The sequence below is a fragment of the Drosophila ananassae genome, chromosome 3R (genome assembly GCF_017639315.1).
Source record: "Drosophila ananassae strain 14024-0371.13 chromosome 3R, ASM1763931v2, whole genome shotgun sequence".
In the NCBI taxonomy this organism is placed as follows: domain Eukaryota; kingdom Metazoa; phylum Arthropoda; class Insecta; order Diptera; family Drosophilidae; genus Drosophila; species Drosophila ananassae.
The window spans coordinates 26,746,532-26,767,225 of NC_057930.1; the positions used below are offsets into that span (position 1 = coordinate 26,746,532).

General features: G+C 52.4%; 3 protein-coding genes across 12 annotated transcripts in view; all 3 read left to right on the forward strand.

Moving 5' to 3' along the window:
* The window catches only part of LOC6497677 (flocculation protein FLO11), a 35,887-nt gene extending 20,066 nt beyond the window's left edge, over positions 1–15,821 (forward strand). For 2 of the 9 annotated variants that reach the window (XM_032451497.2, XM_044716562.1), the window contains exons 3-14: positions 1,065–1,627; positions 2,920–3,116; positions 6,353–6,923; positions 6,993–7,039; positions 7,352–7,819; positions 8,425–11,277; positions 12,487–12,573; positions 12,631–12,824; positions 12,909–13,137; positions 13,746–14,183; positions 14,248–14,446; positions 14,505–15,821. In XM_032451497.2, the coding sequence (XP_032307388.1) occupies positions 1,065–1,627; positions 2,920–3,116; positions 6,353–6,923; positions 6,993–7,039; positions 7,352–7,819; positions 8,425–11,277; positions 12,487–12,573; positions 12,631–12,824; positions 12,909–13,137; positions 13,746–14,183; positions 14,248–14,446; positions 14,505–14,672 (6,014 nt within the window). In that variant the 3' untranslated portion in view covers positions 14,673–15,821. Of the gene's footprint in view, positions 1–1,064; positions 1,628–2,919; positions 3,117–3,385; positions 5,879–6,352; positions 6,924–6,992; positions 7,040–7,351; positions 7,820–8,424; positions 11,278–12,486; positions 12,574–12,630; positions 12,825–12,908; positions 13,138–13,301; positions 13,528–13,745; positions 14,184–14,247; positions 14,447–14,504 lie in introns of all 9 variants that reach the window. The other 7 variants (XM_032451499.2, XM_032451498.2, XM_032451500.2 and 4 more) reach the window with 7 other exon arrangements.
* A 205-nt stretch (positions 15,822–16,026) lies between these two features.
* On the forward strand, positions 16,027–18,828 carry LOC6497678 (ionotropic receptor 21a). Its single transcript, XM_001961554.2, has 5 exons — positions 16,027–16,417; positions 16,465–16,746; positions 16,799–17,678; positions 17,754–17,946; positions 18,000–18,828. The coding sequence occupies exons 1-5, from the start codon at positions 16,037–16,039 to the stop codon at positions 18,811–18,813; spliced, it is 2,550 nt and encodes an 849-aa protein (XP_001961590.1). The 5' UTR covers positions 16,027–16,036; the 3' UTR covers positions 18,814–18,828.
* Positions 18,829–19,031: 203 nt separating this feature from the next.
* On the forward strand, positions 19,032–20,666 carry LOC6497679 (cysteine-rich with EGF-like domain protein 2). Of its 2 annotated transcripts, none has more exons than XM_001961553.4 (3): positions 19,032–19,567; positions 19,619–20,047; positions 20,121–20,666. In XM_001961553.4, exons 1-3 carry the CDS (start codon positions 19,129–19,131, stop codon positions 20,366–20,368), a joined length of 1,116 nt encoding a protein of 371 aa, XP_001961589.1. In that variant the 5' UTR covers positions 19,032–19,128; the 3' UTR covers positions 20,369–20,666. The 2 variants fall into 2 exon arrangements, with proteins under 2 accessions (XP_001961589.1, XP_014761781.1); XM_014906295.3 differs by having other exon boundaries at positions 20,482–20,666.
* Positions 20,667–20,694: the final 28 nt, after the last annotated feature.

A 20,694-nucleotide genomic window follows, 5' to 3' on the forward strand; every position in this document is an offset into this window, starting at 1 on the left:
TACTTGGCGATGTTTGCGCAGCATTTAAGCTGCAATAACTTTGATTGCAAAGAATTGATTTCAATTGAATTCAAATTGAGCCCCAATTGTTCGGAGTAATCAGTTTTCGGTATTTGTGTTTAGTTGGGCTTTGTTGCCTCGAATTTGGGCTCGCTGACGACTTCCCCGACCACACTATATACTATATTGGTTGGAGCCGAAGCCGAGCTCGTTCTGCTTTGAGGTCAGCTCTTATTTGGGTGCAGTTACCTTTCCGAAGCATAAACCGGGCTTATAACGGCACGTTTTTATAATTAAAAACTTTTTTATCCGCAAATTGTCGCCACTTGATGGCTGATTCAGCGAAAACTCGGTGCTTTGGCTCTTTTGGATGCTGGCGAGGTACGGTATGGCCATAAACTTCGAGTGTTATGCAACCACACATGGGCCGTTCTTTCTCCTTTCCGCGGTCCGGAGTTGCTCAATTAACATTCCGGACCCGTGCGACACAATTGACACACTCGAGGGGAATAAACTTCAAACGATTATTAAACTTTAAGTGCTAAAAGAGGAGCACAGTGTTTTAAACGACGTAACAGTACTTACAAGCTTAATAATTTGGATCAAGAATCCTTCTATCCCTTAATGTGATATTTTTTTGCCAGTTTGCCATTATAGCCAGTTAAGCTATTTATACTTTAGTTACAGAGCGGCTATAGCCACTTTTATTGAGCCAGTCTGTTTTATGGCCGGTGGCATTTAGCTTAAGAAGCTCGAGAAGGTCAAGCGGAGTAATAACAATCGGCAAAAAGTCTGCGGTTCAGCTGCTCACATCTCTCTGTGAGGGAAATCTATTAAAAGAGCAAATAAAACCGTGACAGCTGCTGCACCTTGTGCCCCCATCCACTCGCTCTGTGCTGCATCCAATCAAGATGTTGCAACCACAACCAGCTAGACAGGTGCAACTTGAAAAGGGCAGAAATGTTTACATTTAAGTTCAACCAATCATCCAAGTTCAAGTTTAGGAATCCTAAATACCTCCAGATCGACTCAAATAGTTAATCCTCTTAAATTCTCTCTTTCAGGATACACAGAGGCCCAGAGCAAACGCTCCTCCCGCGTCACCAGCTCCCGCAGCTTCGGCACCAACGTGAAATCCTCCAGCTCCAATGGCCTTAGCTTCGATTGTCCCGAGGAGTTCGGCTACTACCCCCATCCCACGGACTGTACCCAGTACTACGTGTGTGTCTTCGGCGGAGCCTTGCTGGAGAGCTGCACCGGCGGGCTCATGTACTCGCACGAGCTGCAGACCTGCGACTGGCCTCGCAACGTGGGCTGCGAACTGGTGGACTCATCCTCCGCCCCGGAGCGCAGCCCGACACGTAGCCAGGCCCAGACCCAGGCGCAGCAGCAACAGCAGCACGTGCCCAGCCGAGTGCGCTTCGGAGCAGCCTTCAGCAGCCCGGGAGCCGGTGCATCGAAGGCGCCCACCGTAGCGCCGCAGTACCACCGATCCCCGCCGCAGGTGATCCAGGCCCAGGTGCAGCACATCCCGCCGCCACCGGAGCTGCGTGTGCCGCCGAATCCGGTGGTCACGTCCCGCGGTCAGCCAAAGCCTCTTCTCGACTCCCAGGAAGACATAGCAAAGGTGAGTGAGTGTTTTGGGAAGATCATACCCCTAAGCCGATCGGAGCAAGTGCTTTCATCCGGTGGGTAGTTCTCTTCGAAAACCTGTCTTTACCGGAGAAATATTTATGAGATAACATCATGAAAAATTTTCTAAAGTTAAAAACAAAGAATCACAATTCTGGTTTTTCACATATTTTTCAAAATTATCTTGACACCATTGAGCCCTTAATTAAAATGAAATCGAACAACAATGGCATGATTATAATACCAAACTGGTTCTACTCAGAATGCATGACAAATGTCTTTAATCATTTTTAGGCTTAACCATAAAAGTCTCTCCATAGACGAGCCGAAGCACGTATACTCTGAAAATAGTAAATTGAATTAAAATATTATTTTATTTATTATACTATGGCTCTATACTTTTGTTTTTATCAGAGAGGAATCCTTGAGCAGAATATCTTGAACGATTTGTAGATCGAACTCCTTGGAAAGTGGGGAATGTATGGGGAGTCCACATATGGCTCACGGCGATGTCTATAGCTTTGCCAGTTTTAATCCGATCCTTGAGCGGAATACCTTAAACTGATTGTAGATCGATTCTCCATCAATCTGCACCAAAACCCCAAGTCAAAAATATTTTTCGATTTTCTTTCAATTTTTCCCATCGAACGCCATGGAAAGTGGGGAATGTATAGGGAGTCCTCATATGGCTCACGGTGATGTCTATATCTTTGCCAGTTTTAACACGATCCTTGATCGGAGTACCTTAAACGATTTATAAATTGATTCTTCATCAATCTGCACCAAAACCCCGAAGCAAAAATATTTTTCGATTTTCTTCCATTTTTTCCCATTGAACACCTGGGAAAGTGGGGAATGTATGGGGAGTCCACATATGGCTCACGGCGATGTCTATAGCTTTGCCAGTTTTAATCCGATCCTTGAGCGGAATACCTTAAACTGATTGTAGATCGATTCTCCATCAATCTGCACCAAAACCCCAAGTCAAAAATATTTTTCGATTTTCTTTCAATTTTTCCCATCGAACGCCATGGAAAGTGGGGAATGTATAGGGAGTCCTCATATGGCTCACGGTGATGTCTATATCTTTGCCAGTTTTAACCCGATCCTTGATCGGAGTACCTTAAACGATTTATAAATTGATTATTCATCAATCTGCATCAAAACCCTGAAGCAAAAATATTTTTCGATTTTCTTCCATTTTTTCTTCCGATGTCTTAAACTCTTTTTTTTTTTATTTATAAGTTTTGAGTCTGAATTATAATAATGTCGATATCCTCCATGTAGCTATACGCCGAAGCCCAGGAAACGCTGCCTCCCGTCGAGGAGGAGGAGTCTGATCGACAGCAGCGCGTGTACCGCGGCCAGCCCAGTACCGTTAGCCAGGTGCAGCGAGACCGAGATGGAATCATCCACCAGGCGAGCATCAATGCCATCCCGCAGGCCGGCAAGATCGGATCGTACGCCTTCGGAACGGCCTACAGGTAAGCCCGCAGGACATCATCCCGCTTCTTGCTCTTGCTCGTAGAACTCATCCTTCGTGCTTCTCAATTGATGCCACTACTCTCTTTACTGATCTCCAAATTCTTCGCCACTCTCATCGTATTACATGCTCTCTTCTCTCATACAATGCATACTGCACTATCTTTAAATCTTGCTCCAAATCGACACCGACACCTCGAACACTGAACTCTAAACTACGACCTCGAACTTCGAACTATCCGACTGCTCCGCCAAACCTGTACGAAAACAGCGAAAGCTTGGACGAAGACAGGACACTCGAAGACGAACTGGCACACAACCGACTCGATGGTGCAGACCAGGGTCACCTGCGCAAGCGCCGGGATGCAGGCGACCAGGTCACCGAAAGTGTGACTCCCGAAAACGCGACTCCCAACGACTCCAATACATCCAGCGAAGTCCAGGAACCCGAGGGCCCTACCACTCCTCCGATCAGCGGAGAAACCTCCAACAGTTCCAACAACTCTCAGGAACACTTCGACGAGGCGGCTCCAGCCGTGACAAAGCCCTTGAAATACTCCTCAAAAATCAGTCAGCCCAAGAACCTGGCTTCTATGGAGTTCGATTACCAGCAGGTCACCGATGACGAGATGGAATTGGAAGAGGAGGACACAGGGACTGGGGAAGATGCGGCAACCGGCGAGTCCAAGCGTCGACCCCGCCAGCTGCGACCTGTGGGGCAGCGCTCCTCCAAGTGGCCGGGGCAGAACTACCGTGCCATTGACGCTCCTCCGCCACCCCAGAATTTTCAGCAGCAACAGTCTGGATACGCCTTCGGAAACTACAACCCCTACCTGACGCCGCCTAATCCTGCTAGCGCCCACACCCATACCCAAGCACCCTATGGGAACCACAACTACAACCAGCTCAGTCCTGGCTATCAGGCGTATCTCCACCAGGCACAGCAAGTAGCTCCCGCAGGACCCCTGCCACAGCAGAAGGCGAAGGTAGTGTACACGGGCTACAACCTCTCACTGCCTCCGCCACCGGTGGAGGATGACTTTCGGCCCATTGCCGGAAACTACTATGGATCAGCGGCCGCGGCAGGACCTGCTTCCAACACTCCCCGGCCTCAGCACTCGGGTCCGGGTGACCTGCTTCCCTACCTCATCCAGCAGCTGAAGGAGTTGAAGGAGCGGCGCAAGCAGTTGCAAGCGGAGAACTTCTCCTACTTCCACCTAGACAACCAGCCGGTGACCCAGACATCCTCCACGTCACTTCCGGCCGCCCCCACTACGGCGCAAGCCCCCTTCTCGTACTACTCCCAGGTGGATCCTTTGAAGCCCTCCCAGCAGCAGGTTACTCCAAACGGCCAGTACAGCACCATGGGTGGGTTCTACAATAACCAGCAGGTCTCGAGTTATCCGGGAAAGCTGGTCTCCCAGTACAGCATAGGAACGGATGCCGAGGGGCAGAGGAGCACGACGGAGAGCAGCTATTTCCAGTACAACATCGTGGCCAACCAGAAGATGAAGGGCATGTTTAGCTCGGAGCGGCCCAACCAGATAGGGCACTCGGCCGTTAAGCTGCGACCGCCCGTGACCCCGGTGCACATAGTCTCTGCTCCCAACCTGGCCTTCAATCGGCACAACAGTCTGCAGCAGGTGCCCTTCCGGGACTTCTCGCATCTGCCGGTGGGAATCAGCTACGCCAGCAACAACACCATGCCGGAGTCCTACCAGACCTTCACCAAGTCGATCAGCACCACGGCGGCGCCCAGCACCACTGCCAAGCCGAAGCTCACCAACTTCCAGTTCAACGTGCACGAGTTCATGGCCAATCTGAAGAACAGCGACCTGGCCAGCGTCAATCCGGCCCTGAATCCCCTGATTAAATACTTCAAACAGGTCAGCAGTGATGGCCCTGCAAGTGGAAACGGAAGTCTTCGCAACACCCAGGTCCAGGTTCCCAGCTCCACCAGTCAGATTCCTCCGACGACTGCCAGCTCGCCGCCCACACAGAAGCCTCGGATTAGGACCAAACCGACCACGCCCACGACTCCTCCGACGACCACGACGAGGGCCCTCAAGGGCTACGAGAGCTTCATCAAGGGCATTCAAAAGCAGCTCAGCAAGCAGACCACCTCCACCCAGACTCCTGCTCCGACCCCGCCGCCCACTACTCCGCGAGTGACATCCACAACGGCTCTCGAGAGCGTGGACTACTACGACGAGGACTACGAGGAGGACGAGGAAGATATTCTGCCGCCCTCAAAAATGCCACAGTACATGCCCATGTCGGAGACCATGGCCCCGCCACGGCCCCAAATGATCACCGAGTCGCCGGGCAAGCTGCGCCCACCCAACTTCCAGACAGGCTTCCTGGAAGCCACTACCACGCGCCGTCCGTTTCCAAACTTTTCGCAACTGAACCAGCCAAACGTGGAGGCCGGAGTGCCCTCGTTCATCAGCTTCCCCAGCGACATATTCCAGGAGCTGAAGCAGCGGCTGCCCCAGCTTCCAGAGACTAGTCCGCGCGTCACAACGGCCGCTCCACGCATTACTCGTCCAACACCCACTACTCCTGTCTCGACCACTCCAAGCAGCACCACCCGGGGGCGGTTCACCACGCGACCCCGCTCCAGAGGCCAGCAGAAGTGGATGACCGCGGCGCCGGAGATCGCCGGCAGGAACAAGACTGAAATCGAACCGAACAGCAAACACAGCAGCCTGGGCGGCCTGCAACTGAACTCCATCCACACCGCGGCCGGTGGGGAGCGACACAGGTAGATATGAGAGACACGCGAGGTGGCTCGCTGCTGGATGAATACTTTGTGCCGCTACACAAGATACAGATACACGAGATACAGCCGATAAATGTACATATACCATATACGACCCGTTACTAAGCGATCCCCCGCGGATCGAACCTGTACAGTTGACTAAACAAAATGTTCTGGACTGGGCTACTCTAACTCTTACTCTAACTCTAACTTCTAATCCGATATATAACCCGATCTCTAACTCATCATCCTAACTTCTGCTCCCGCCTGTCTCTGCCCATCTGACCTCTGGTATCACTAACTCCCCGTTTAAATGAACTGTGTTCTGATCTCGTTTACCCATTTCTCTCCCCTGTTTACAAACATATCTCCATTATCTCCCATTATCTAATTGCTGTAAATAATCTGCGCCACCCACTCGACAACATTTCCATCATCACTCCCAAAATCAAATCCAACCACGTGTGTGTTGTACAGAGTCGAGTCATCCTCACCGTCATCGCTGGGGGCGCCGCCACCACCCGCTAACATCTTTGTACAGCCCACGCCTCAGGCACAGCCACAGCCACAAGAACTCAGTCGTAACTACTACAATGCATCCATTTATAACCATGGGAGCGGGAACGGGGGTGGCTACCAGCAGCATCACCAGCAGCAGGTTCCGCAGCAACAACAACAGCTACAACCGACACCATTCCAACAAGCTCAAGTGCAACAAGCGCCACAACAGCAGCCACCACATCAGCAGCAGCAGGCGCAAGCCCCACCACATCCCTATGACTCATCCTATTATTCTATTTACGACGACGATATCGATTTATACAGGGACATAGAGTACCAGCAGCAGCAGCAGCAGGATCAGCGGGATCAGCAGCAGCAGCCCCCTCCCGCCACGCAGTACCAGCCGGTCGTCCGCCAGCAGCAGACTCAGTCCACCTACCGACCCCTCGAGCTGGCTGCCACGCCCACCCCGCCCCAGAAGGGGTCTTACGGCAACCAGCCCACCTTGGTCTACAGCACGGACTACGACGAGGACATCAATGCTCAGGTAAGTATCGAAAGGACATCCAGAAGTGCCACCAAACTTAACCCTTATCTCTTACGCGTCTCCGGGCAGATCGAGCAGGATAATGTTTACGATCAACCGACCCGATCGCCCCCGAGGTAAGTAACCGTAGATCACAGACTCACCGCGTCATAACTCAAGTTGGGGGCATCTTGATCTTGAAACTCATCCACCGACGAGGGTATCACCCACACAGAAACAGTCAGCCTCGCAGAGCAATCTAACCCCAAAGCGCACCGAAGAATACCCTTCCGTGTTAGACCCCTAGAACCCGGTCGGATTACCCATGTAGACCCCGAATAGAGTCCTGTCAGACACTAGCCGCACACAATCCACACACACACACACACATCAAAATTCACACACTTCTGCCAAAGACCCACCATACATACAATACATTTATCTACCAGGCCGGAGCAAGTGGCTATCCAACGGCTGGCCACGCCCTCGAGCGCCCCCTCCTCGACCACTCCAGCTGCCCGCCCGGATATCCGCAACTACTACGACACGCTGACCACCCCAGAAGGCCCTGGCTTCAGTCAGCCCGACTACAGCTACTCCAGCTCGGCGGAGTACGCCTATGGCTCGCCGGAGGACTATGACCAGAGCGAGGCCACTCTGACCCGAACGAAGCCCCGCTCCGAGGCGGACGACTACGACCTCACCGCCAATGTGGTTGGCCCAACCGGAAAGAGTGCCACTGCCGCCCCGACTAGGTCCAAGAGCTCCAAGTCCACTCCTGCCATCGTCAGGAGCCCCACGAAGAGTTCCTCCTTCCCCACGACACAAGCCGTTAAGGTCACAAAGCCCACAACCACCACCACCACAACAACTACAAGTACAACCACACCACCACCATCAACGACAACCACAAAAAGGTATAGGTATTTTGGCAGACCCGTTGCCAAAAAGAGAAATACATGCAGATAGCTGACTCTAGGCGCCTTAGTCTGTAAGATCGCATAGAACACACTGCCACAAAATACAGTACGTACTAAGGTCGGAGCCATAAGTAGTATGGCCATCCGACGAGTTGTGGACTTCATCCATCTATCTATTATAAGCCAGGACTTTCCAACCACAGTTACACCCGCTTAGTTAGCTAGTTCTCTCAAACAGCTTTGCCGAAATCGCTTCGGGCTAGGATCTAGACCATTCTTGTAAGCAATGCATCCTGCCATCGATCTTAAACTCTGCTGACTGTTAGACCCTCTCTCCGTCTCTCGAGTCCCTGTATCGTGATTAAGAACTCGCATCCATTGCATGTCTACTCATAAGATAACCGAGAGGTGTCGCGCAATATATGTATGTACTCTACGCATGAGCATGTACCGCCATCTCGAACGATAACCCGCTCCCAAACCCATTCAAATTCCGAAATCTGAGAACCAAAAGGCTAGTCAGGAACAGGCCCACCGAACACAGCTAGGATAAGCTACTAACCATATGTGATTACTGATCTAAATACACGTCTCTTCAACAGCTCGAAAGCGCATGCAAATAAACCCCACAAGCCACACGAACCCCAAAAGTCAAAGACCAAGTCCACCACATCCACACCCGCCACCACAACGACCCCGCAGGCTCCCAGAAAACCGCCCACCACGACAACACTCCCCAAACTGAATCCCTCCACTTACAGCTCCAACCCCTTTCTCAAATCAAAGCTCCAGAGCCTGGCCCAGTCGCTGGTCAGCCTAGTTTCCCCCAGCCAGTCGTCTCCTCAGAACCTGACCCGATCCCGTCTCCCAGCCCCCCATCCTCCACCTTCCTCGACCACCCAATGGCCCCTGGGCACCGAAAGCGCCGGCAGCAGCCAAGTGGATCAGGTCGAGACAGTCTTCGACGAGAGCCAGAACATCCAGGTGCACACTGTCGAGGCACCCAGCAGCCGCTCCTTCGAAACGAGCACTGCGCCAAGGTTCCTAGACTTTATCAATGCCGCCGCTTACGGTACCAGTCCGCGGGGCAATCTGTTGCATTCAGTGTCGGAGAAGCCCGTAAAGACAGCTCCTCGGGAAGCGCTCTACAGACCCCTTGAAGGAGCCCACCCTGCGCCATCAACGGAGCTCCCGCAACAGCGGAAGCGCATTCAAACCTATATTTTGTCCGACGTAGAGCCTCAGAGCTTCAGAATTCCCGGAATCGAAAGAAAAGCGCCGTCCCAGGAGGAACTCATGGAGAGCTCGAGCACTTCTCGACCGAATAAGCATCCCATCCAGTACAGCCTGCAAAGTGGATCGCACGGATTCAGTTTGTTTGTGGAACAACCTGAAAATAAAACCACAACCACTACTACGACTACAACCACGACCACAACAACCACTACTACGACCACACCCGCCGCCACACCGCAAGCCGATTCCTCCGATGATTACGTGGAAATAGTTCCCACCACATATGCCCCGCCCCTCCGCATCTGGCGCAATGGAAGACCCACAATTCAGCAGGGCTTCTACAGGCCCACCACCTCGGGTGCAATCACCACAGCAGATACAAGGACGCCGCCTCCAGCTCCATTCGTCTCGAACACTCCAGACAGCGTGGAGTCCAGCAGCACCTTGAGGTCCACAACCGTGCCCAAGGCTCAGATTACTCCGAGCACCGAGAAGATCGTTGGCATGATTCCCAGCTTTACAGCCCGCGCCAGCTTCCTCAAGGAGAGCCTCAACCGAGTGACGCCCAACCCGGCAACGCGCTTTGTTTCACCGTACAAGAGCCTGGAGAACCTGCTCCAGGAGGAGCGCCAGCATCAGCACAACCTGCGGACCACCTCGAGACCCAGATACACGAACGCCCCCGCCTCGCCACCCTTCCTACAGACGACGCCGAAGCCTCCAAAGAGTCTCTTCCTCACCCCGACTTCGAGGAACTCCAGCCAGGATGTGCTGGCCACCATGGCTGCAGGCAACGCTCGGAACTTCAGTGTCAGCGACGCCATTCTCAGCACATTCAGCCCGCAAAGACCAGCACCCACCATGCTCCGAACAACCACTAGCACCACCACGAGTACAACCACCACGGAGCCTCCTCCTCCAACGGTGCCAACTACCACGACCCCAACCACAGTTTCCTCGGTTGTCGCCTCTTCGCCCCTTCGCGTCTCCCTGTCGCCTGGACGGCCCCGCGGTCGCTCCCGCTACACGGTACCCACATCGAACAGTCTCGGCGATGCGGCGGATGAGCCCACGACCTACGCCCCTAAGCTGAGGCTGCCCAGTGGCTATGAGCCCAGTCCTTATCTAAAGCGGAAGCCACAGCGCATCCGAGTGTTCAGAGAGCCGACAGCTAAGCCGCAGGAGAAGTACGAGGTCTACAAGGCCGCCCTCCAGGCCAAGGATTCCGGCTACGATCAATTGTCGGCCAAGTCGCTGAAGCGTAAACCCATCGAGAACGAGGCCAGTCTGCCGGACGAACCCCGGGCCGAGGCCCTGATCAGCCATCCGCTGGAGGCCAGGCAGCAGAACAGCCTCGAAGAAACAGTCAGCTCCACGGAGCACGTGGTGGCCATCACGGAGCGGCCCACGGTCAAGTTTCTCTACTCGAACAAGTACCGCCAGCAGACCGCGGAGCGAACTTTGGCGGAGAGTCTGCAGAACGCAGGATACATATCCAGGGCGCAGAAGTTCCGGTCGGCCAATGTCCTGGAGCAACTGAAGCAGTTCCTGGCCGGCAGCGACAGCTCCAGCACCAGCGATGAGAGCGGCACGTCCCACTTCGTGGACGAGTATGCGGTGCCGGAGATAAACGCGGCCGTGGATGAGATCAAGCACCTGTACCAGCCCAAGGAGCAGACCACGCTGCGCTCCACAACCCTGCCCATCGCCGCCCCGCGATCCACCGCCGTTACCAGCTCCCCAAAAACCTACTCCTCCCTGCCCTCCACCGTTCCCACCTCCACCAGCACTGTACGAACCACGACAGGCACCCCCGAACTAAGTACGCCCAGAACCCCCCCGATAGCCTCTCCAGCTCATCCAACTCCCTTGAATCCGCCCACCCCCGCCTCAGCCACCGCCACTGCCACACCCCCCGTCACGTTTGCACTGCCCACTGCCCGCGCTTCGAGGGTTAACAATGTCATTAAGTCGTCGATCGCCGCCGTCCAATCCGGCGTGGGCGCTAGCCCCCCCTCCCCGGCGGGCTTCCAGCCGCAGCAGGGGCTGGCGGCGGGTAAAGGGAAGGTGCCCAAGTTCCAATTCGGCTTCGACCCCAGCATTAGCAAGCACTCGTCGAGCAGCATCAGCAATCCTGCCGCAGCCGCAGCCACGTCCTCCGCCTCAGTGAAGTGCTCAGATAGCACACTGAACGCCAAATGCAACGAGATCCCGTCAAGGTACAGCCCAACACCCACCCACGCCCAGATCAGTTGATCGCCCTCTCTCCGTCTGTATTATCCTTCTATTAGAATCACCGTAATTCGTTCGAACACACCCAACAACCATATAGCCTCCCACTCAACACCGTACCGTACCGAAAGTACTGTTCTCCAGCTTCTCTAGTTCCTACTCTCTAGTCTCATCCACCCTCATTCCACCCACCTCTAATACCCGTACTTACGACACCCATACTGGTGATGTGGGCTCTAGCGGCCTCCACAGTAGAGGCAGGCCAGAGTCCTGTCCTCGTCGCCAAGGCGTGAGACATGCTAGTCGCTACTAAACTCAAGCTGCTGTGTAAAATGTTGCAATAATCAGTAGATAGTCCTAGATGTTAGAAGGTGTACGCATTGAAATTCCGATATCTGATCACGTAATCGAACCGGTGGTGGCCAGCTCAAGTTCACAAGTAGTGATGATCTTTTTCCCACTGATCTTTTTCGTTTCTTATTTCTATTACTCTTAATTTAATTAGTTTTCATTTGCCGTAATTGGATAGAAGTGTGAGAACTAAGAGGTCTAAGTACAAATTCTTTATCAAATAGAGTCCCTTGATTCGAAAATGTATATTAGTCTTAAGACTACCGACTGACGGACGGACCTTCGACCTGCAATCGTAGTATTATTATTCGCACATTTTACAGAGAGTAAGTTTAGTAGTTCCTAGAGTGTCACTTGAACGAATTCCTCGCAAAACTCGGAGCAACACTGTATCTAAGACCTGAAGGCGTCAATTTCGTCACGAATATAAATTATTTCCTTCCTCTTCCCAGTGTCCCTGCGCTCTCTACTCAAATCTCTACACTCTTGTCTCTTCTCAGCCAAAATAAACGAAACACTCCCACACGTGACACATAAGTATGCTACAAAACTTTTTGGTTCTCACTGTTGAAAATATTTAAGAAAATTGGCCGATTAAATTTCGTTTGTTCTGCGTATGCTGGTGGCGGTTAACTTGGTTAAGGATAGCGATAAGAAACTCATCTGTTCCTCGAACTCTAATCGTGGTGTTGTGGGTGAAGGCCTCATTCTGCATCTGTATCTTTGTTCGTAGCACAAATTAGTCCTCCGTGCCACCTGTATAGTGTGTCGCTTTACTGACACCCCGCAGCATAATCGCATAAAATCTAGAAAACTAAACCCCTTATCCCCCACAATGTATCCAGAAACAACAATAGAAACCGCGGCAGTGCCATTTACACCAACCAGGACCGGGATGTCGTCTCGACCCCGAACCGTGGCACTCATCCGCCGTAAGTATTCCGATCAGTGGCTTAGTATGAGTGTCCTCACTTATGGCTCCGATATAGACGCACCCGCCCCACGCTGAAGCCCTCTGGAACCATCGTCTCGAAGGCCCAGGAGTTCGTGGACATCTACCGCTACCCGCCCACCCGACCGGACCCCATCTACCCGCAGCCCACGCCCGACAAGACGGCGGCCAAGTGCCGCAAGGACGTGTGCCTGCTGCCCGACTGCTACTGCGGTGGCAAGGACATTCCAGGTGAGTACTCATCCGGCTATCCGGATAGGCAGGCTCAGTTCTAGGCAGGTTACACAGTAAACACAAAAACAACAACATACGTAGGCGGCTTGAGTGTCACAGAGACGCCGCAAATCGTTCTGATGACGTTCGATGACGCCATCAACCCCATCAACATCGATCTCTACGACGAGCTCTTCAACAACAAGACCCGCAGCAACCCCAACGGCTGTCCCTTGAGAGGTACCTTCTACGTGTCCCACGAGTGGACGGACTACGGGATGGTGCAAGACATGTACTCGGACGGCCACGAAATGGCCTCCCACACCGTTTCGTAAGTTGCGTTGGACTCCGTTTTGCATCAGCCAGGATCACATTCCCTCCAAGAATCGTCTCTCAGTTCTGTCTCGCTTCTCTCTGGTTACGAGCTCCTCTTTCGAATCCTCTACATTTCCGCTTCCATATTCTCTTCCATATTCACTCCATCCGCATTGCTAGGCGAACTGCCCGTTGAAAGCATCCCCCAAATCGTCCTCCTGACCTTCGACGACTCCGTGAACGATCTGAACAAGCAGTTGTACACGGATCTGTTCGAAAAGGGCCGCGTCAACCCCAACGGCTGTCCGATCACGGCCACCTTCTACGTGTCCCACGAGTGGACCGACTACAGCCAGGTGCAGAACCTCTACGCCGATGGACACGAGATGGCCTCCCACACAGTTTCGTAAGTAGCTGCCACTGGATCCTGGATCTCCAGATAACACTCCAGATAGACACAAAGACAACCCAGTAGCTGAAGTACCCGAAACACAGTAGCAAAGAAAGCATCTTCCCACAGCACCAAACATCCATTCCCAAGACTAAAACACCATCCTAAAATAACAATCCACCTGACATTATTCCAAAAAGCAAACTCTAATCCTTACTTCGCCAAAATCACAGTCACAGCTTCGGCGAGCAGTTCTCCCAAAAGAAATGGACTCGGGAAATCGCCGGACAGCGGGAGATCCTGGCTGCCTACGGCGGAGTGAAGCTGTCGGATGTGCGCGGCATGCGAGCGCCCTTCCTCTCGGTGGGCGGTAACAAAATGTACAAGATGCTGTACGACTCAAACTTCACCTACGACTCCTCCATGCCGGTCTACGAAAACCGGCCACCCTCCTGGCCCTACACCCTGGACTACAAGATCTTCCACGACTGCATGATTCCGCCCTGCCCGACCCGATCTTACCCTGGTGTCTGGCAAGTGCCAATGGTCATGTGGCAGGACCTGAACGGTGGCCGCTGCTCCATGGGCGACGCCTGCTCGAACCCCAGCGATGCGGAGGGCGTGACCAAGATGATAATGAAGAACTTTGAACGGCACTACACCACTAACAGGTGGGTCTCGTTGTTATCCATAATTTTACAAGGGTTAGTGATAATACGATTACCAATACCACAGGGCACCATTCGGTCTGTTCTACCACGCTGCCTGGTTCACGCAGCCGCACCACAAGGAGGGCTTCATCAAGTTCCTCGACGCCATCAACGCCATGCCGGACGTGTGGATCGTGACGAACTGGCAGGCCTTGCAGTGGGTACGTGATCCTACGCCCATCTCGCGCATCAACTCCTTCCAGCCCTTCCAGTGTGACTACTCGGTGAGAAAAGACAAAGTAAACTCCAGTCCTTGTCTAATCAAATCCCTTCCCATTCCAGGACCGGCCCAAGCGCTGCAACAACCCGAAGGTGTGCAACCTGTGGCACAAATCCGGCGTCCGCTACATGAAGACGTGTCAGCCCTGCCCCGACATCTACCCCTGGACCGGCAAGTCAGGCATCCGGTCGTCGCGCATCGACAACGAGGTGGAGGAGCCAGCTCCGTAGACTGTTAGGCGTCAGTCCCCGCCATTCTCGCATTGACCGTGGATCTGGAGCTCGGGCAGTCGGGAACACGCTGCCATCTCCGAGATGCCGAAAAGATAGGGCCCTTTTCATCAGAGCTCAAAATACGGAATTCACTCGATTAATTTTTTCATCTACTCTTAGTACTCTAATTTAGTAGCTAATTTCTTGAAAAGGACATCGACAACAACGATCATAGTTAATTTTTTTGGAGCATGATACTAAAAATTATTTATTCCTTCGTACACATCATACTCGATACCTATATACCTATATATCTGTATGCCTATATATCTGTATATTCCTATAGATTGCCACTTATACGGATATCCTGTAGTTGTTGCGCACGCAATCCCCACAGAGCCCTTGTACACGTAGAGCAATTAGGCGTAAGGCACTAGACTAATAAGCACTAAGAATAATAAATGCAGTCCTTCGATATCGTAGTAGAATGCTCGACAGGATTTGGAGGCGACGGGCGCATTAGAGATAGGCTAACATATATATTTTCGTTTAATTTGTGATAAAGTGTTGCAGCAGAATTTACGTACTATTAGACGTGCACAGGCCTTTTAAAAACAAAAACCAACTAACCCGTTTCCACATGTATAGTTCTTTCACAACAGCCGCCCCAGGAGTTTCCTTGATTCTGCATTGGGTGCATGGACTAGTTTAGTTTCTGGGCTCATTCCAAGCTCCCTACCTTCCGATACAACCATCCTTCAACGATTTAAAGCTACCCTTTGCCGAGTTCTTCGTCCTTATCGATGGACATCCGAAAAAAGTCAATGAGCGCGGATCAGAAGCGAGTATAATTAGAGGAATCGATTGCCAATACTTAGCCGTTCTTCAGAAACAAGAGCCGATAGTTCAGTTCATTGAGACAAGTGTAGGTTAGCACATAAGGTATCAATATGCGAAAGTATTAAGGGGATCCACATGCAATATAATTAGACATATCTGCATCTACTATAAGGACATACCAAGTAGGAGCTTTGCCTTTAACAGCAGGGCGCAATGTAAGAGCCTTCTGACCAGCCGAGTGAATTAAGTATTTTGTGCTAACGATTGTAAAAAACAAAACCTATGTGTATGAATGTATGTTTGTAATAAATTTGACTATTTAAATGGCTCGACTCGACTCTTCAGGGGGTACAATCCTATCACAACAATTTCTGATAGGCGGAACAGAATATAGAACTATATTTCAGCAGGTGTTGCAATTACAACGATTTTGGGGCCTGTAATTTGATAAGGTGATGACCCTAGCGTGCAGGTTTTCCCCCACTGGGATGGTATAAAAGGACCTGCTGCTGGCGGTCGAAAACATATCCTCAACAGTCGCTATGTGGGGAGCGTGGATGGTTATAGCTCTATTCTCCAGCCACTGGATGGCTGGCAAGTGCCTGGATAGGCAGGATTTCCCCGAGAACTGTGTGAGCAGGCGACTCATCAAGCGTTACCAGCTAAACGAGGATCTCTATGGCAGCTGCCCTCCGCGTCGTAAGCGGCGGGTGGATCCCACTTTCCACGGCAATCCAAAGCCCCGCGCAGATCTACTGGCTGCCAAATTCCATGTCAACGCCTACAACTTCGATCAGACCAACTCCCTAGTCGGGTTAGTCAACAAAATTGCCGAGGAGTACCTCCAAAAGTGCCCTCCAATCATATACTACGATAGCTTTGTAGAAAAGTCTGACGGCCTCATTCTGGAGAACTTGTTCAAGGTAAGAGTCCGCGTCGGCCAGTTCTTAAAATAATTTAGGACTTCTAGACCCTTCCCATTACGTTCTATCATGGCGAAATAAACTCCCGCTACGAGGCCAAGAACACGCACTTCACGAGCCACATAGACAGCAACTGCAAGAGCTATATTCTGTTCTTATCCGACCCCCTGATGACTCGGAAGATCTTGGGCCCCCAAACCGAGAGCCGAGTGGTGCTCGTTTCAAGGTCCACCCAGTGGAAACTGCGAGACTTTCTGGCCTCAGAGCTCTCGTCAAATATCGTGAACTTGCTGGTCATTGGAGAGTCCCTGATGGCAGACCCTCTTCGAGTAAGTATGGAAAGGTAATGGTTATCCAAAATCCATTTAAATTTCCGCGCAGGAGCGTCCTTATGTTCTGTACACCCACAAGCTCTACGCCGACGGCCTGGGATCCAACACTCCGGTGGTGCTCACCAGCTGGATAAAAGGCGCCCTTTCCCGGCCCCACATCGATCTGTTTCCAGCCAAGTTCCAAAACGGCTTTGCGGGCCATCGCTTCCAGGTTTCGGCTGCCAACCAGCCGCCCTTCATCTTCCGCATTCGCACGCTGGACTCCTCGGGTATCGGGCAGCTGCGCTGGGATGGCGTGGAGTTCCGCCTGCTGAACATGATCTCCAAGCGGCTCAACTTCTCGGTGGACATCACCGAGACGCCAACGAGGGCGTATACGCGTGGCGTCGTGGACAACATCCAGCAGCAAATTGCCCAGAGGACGATTGACATCGGGATGTCGGGGATTTACCTCACGGAGGAGCGACTGCGCGACACAGACATGTCAGTGGGGCACTCTCGGGACTGCGCCGCCTTCATCACGCTGGCCTCCAAGGCTCTGCCCAAGTATCGGGCCATCATGGGTCCGTTCCAGTGGCCGGTGTGGGTGGCCCTAATCTGTGTCTACCTAGGGGGCATCTTTCCGATAGTTTTTACCGACCGGCTGACTCTCAGCCATCTCCTGGGCAACTGGGGCGAGGTGGAGAACATGTTCTGGTACGTGTTTGGCATGTTCACCAACGCCTTTACCTTCACCGGAAAATACTCCTGGAGCAACACCCAGAAGATCTCCACACGCCTGCTGATTGGAGCTTACTGGCTATTTACGATCATCATCACGTCCTGCTACACGGGCAGTATTATCGCTTTCGTGACGCTTCCCGCGTTTCCAGACACCGTGGACTCTGTGATGGACCTTCTCGGCTTGTTTTTCCGCGTGGGCACCCTCGGTGAGGTCTTGTTTCTTCCTAAAAAGAATAGTATTTTAACTAAAGTGGTTGGTTTTGTGGGAAATTCTTACAAAGATAATGGCGGCTGGGAGAGCTGGTTTCAGAACTCCACGCACGTCCCGACCTCCAGGCTGTTCAAGAAGATGGAGTTTGTTGGAACTCTCGAAGAGGGCATTGGGAACGTAACGCAGAGCTTCTTCTGGAACTACGCATTCCTAGGATCCAAAGCGCAGCTAGAGTACCTGGTGCAGTCGAATTTCTCCGATGAGTAACTAACTATCCTTGTTTCTCTATCAGAACCTGAACTTGATTATCCTCCAGAAACATATCGCGACGATCGGCCCTCCACCTGAGCGAAGAGTGCTTCGCACTCTTCCAAATCGGATTCCTCTTCCCCAGGGAGTCCGTCTACAAGCGTAAGATCGACTCCATGATCCTGTTGGCCCAGCAGAGTGGCCTTATAACCAAAATCAACAAGGAGGTAAGCTGGGCTATGCAGCGCTCGGCATCAGGTCGCCTGTTGCAGGCCAGTTCATCGACATCGCTGCGGGAAATCATCCAGGAGGAGCGCCAATTGACGACGGCCGACACGGAGGGCATGTTCCTGCTGATGGCATTGGGATATTTCCTGGGAGCCACTGCACTGGTGTCCGAGATAGTCGGCGGAATCACAAACAAGTGCCGTCAGATCATCAACCGCAATCGGAAGTCGGCCTCTAGCTCCTGGTCCTCCCGCCACAGTTCGGCAAACGGCGGAGAGGAGCGCACGGCGGATGAGCAGTTGGCCCACGACGAGCGGAAAGCAGCACGGCGTGAAGCCGCCGAGGATGCCCAGAAAATGAGCTTTGGGATGCGAGAATTTAACCTTACCCGGACGACATTACGCGAGCTGTACGGCAGCTATAACAGATCCGATCCGACCTCCAGCCAGCAGCCCGAAGAGCATGTTCCGACGCACATGCACACTCACACCTATTTGGAGGACAAGGATTCCCGCGAAGCTTTGGAGTCCTTGGAGCGGTTAGACGAGTTTATGGATCAGATGGGCACCGAGGAGGAAGAGCCGGCTCCTTCAGCCTCTATTGTTGACGAAGTCTTTGGTCCCAATACTAACAACAGTACGAATGAAACATAAACAGATCTAAATAAAATAAAAGATATTTGTTTCCATAATTTGGATACATTTAGACACCAAATATAAAACGACGTTCATTAGGTTCTGTTTTTATTTTAATACCATTTAAATTTTGTAATTTAACCGCTTTTAACTTTGAATTTTATCGATAACCAGGATTTGTGTGTTTCTCGAACCGGGTGAGAATTGTATTCGCCATTCTGGCAACGCTACGTCCAACTAAAATAATAAAACGGTGTTTTCCAACACTTTTATACATTCTAATTACACGTAAACTTAAGAACTCTCCGGGAAAACCAGGAAATATCTATAACTATGAGATTCAGAGACTTGATAGCGGTATTGATGGTCCTGACAGTGGCCAGGGCGTCGGCCGACAAGCTGTCACCCCCGCCCTGCCGGGCCTGCAGCCAGCTCGTGGGGTCCTTTAAGGCAGGACTTGAGCGCACCAAACGAGGACACGGGGGAGGGGACACGGCCTGGGAGGAGGAGAAACTCCGCTCCTATAAGAACAGCGAGGTGCGACTTGTGGAGATCCAGGAGAAGCTCTGCTCCGACGCCTCGGTCACCAACAAGGATCACTGCCACAACCTGGCCAACGAGCACGAGGCACTCATCGAGGACTGGTTCACCCACAAGCAGACGGAGCAGCCGGACATTCATGCCTGGCTTTGCGTGGAGCAGCTGCGAGTGTGCTGTCCTCCGGACACCTATGGTCCCAATTGTGACCCCTGTCCAGACTGCAACGGAAACGGTTCGTGCTAATTTGAAGGTACTGACATTTTAGTAACACTCCCATTTTCAGGCAAATGCAAGGGAGCGGGGACGCGGAAGGGCAACGGCAAATGCCTGTGCGACACCGGATACACTGGAAGCAATTGCAACGAGTGCGGCCCGCAGCACTTTGAGTCTTTCCGCGACGAAAAGAAGCTTCTATGCACACAATGCCACGCGGCATGCGGTGAGGGCGGCTGCACCGGGGCTGGCCCCAAAAGCTGCCGCAAGTGCAAGGAGGGCTGGCGCATGGACACGGAGTCCGGCTGCGTAGATGTCAACGAGTGCCTGGAACAGCAACGCCCGAACGCCTGCCGCGAGCAGCAGTTCTGCGTGAACAACGAGGGCTCCTTCACTTGCCTCGAGTGCGACCGATCCTGCAACGGCTGCGACGGAGACGGCCCGGACATGTGCAAGAAATGCGCCGACGGGTACCAGCTCAAGGACGGAAAGTGCCACGGTGAGTGTTCCGGCTGAGAGTCAAAGAGGTTGAAAATGTCTAATCAACCATGTTTGCATGTCTCCGCGTAAAGACCTGTCCTCGGAGCAACGCGATTCGTACGTGAGCATGACGCGCCTGCTCACATACCTCGGCATGTGCGTGGCCACCTGTGTCATCTTCAACAGTTCCGCCCACATCGCATGGGGCTGCATTGTGGGCGCGGCTGTGGCCGTGTACATCGCCACCTCCGAGTACTGGCTCAACACGGCGCCGGAGGGTGGCCGCCAGCCGGAGATCGACACGAAACAGTTGGAGGAGCTGATCATGAAGTCGTTATAAGATCGCAAAGTTCGGGACGCAGCGTGTTGGGCAGCATCAGTATTTTTGATTAAGCACAAGCGAAAAATTGCGCACAAGCATTCCTAAAACGATCTTCTGTATTTTGTTTGCAGTCGGCAACGAGGAGGCGGCTTCCACGTCCCCGCACGAGGAACTCTAGAGAGGTTGCTGCGGCACGGAGAGCCCTGCCAGGGTCACCTTTTGTAGTCAATTTTAGTTTAATTAGGCACTAATATTACCAATTTGTAAGCGATTATGATTTGCCAAATGTATGTGAAAAATTTTGTTATGTAAAGGACATCACTCGCCTTTCATTTACATTCAAA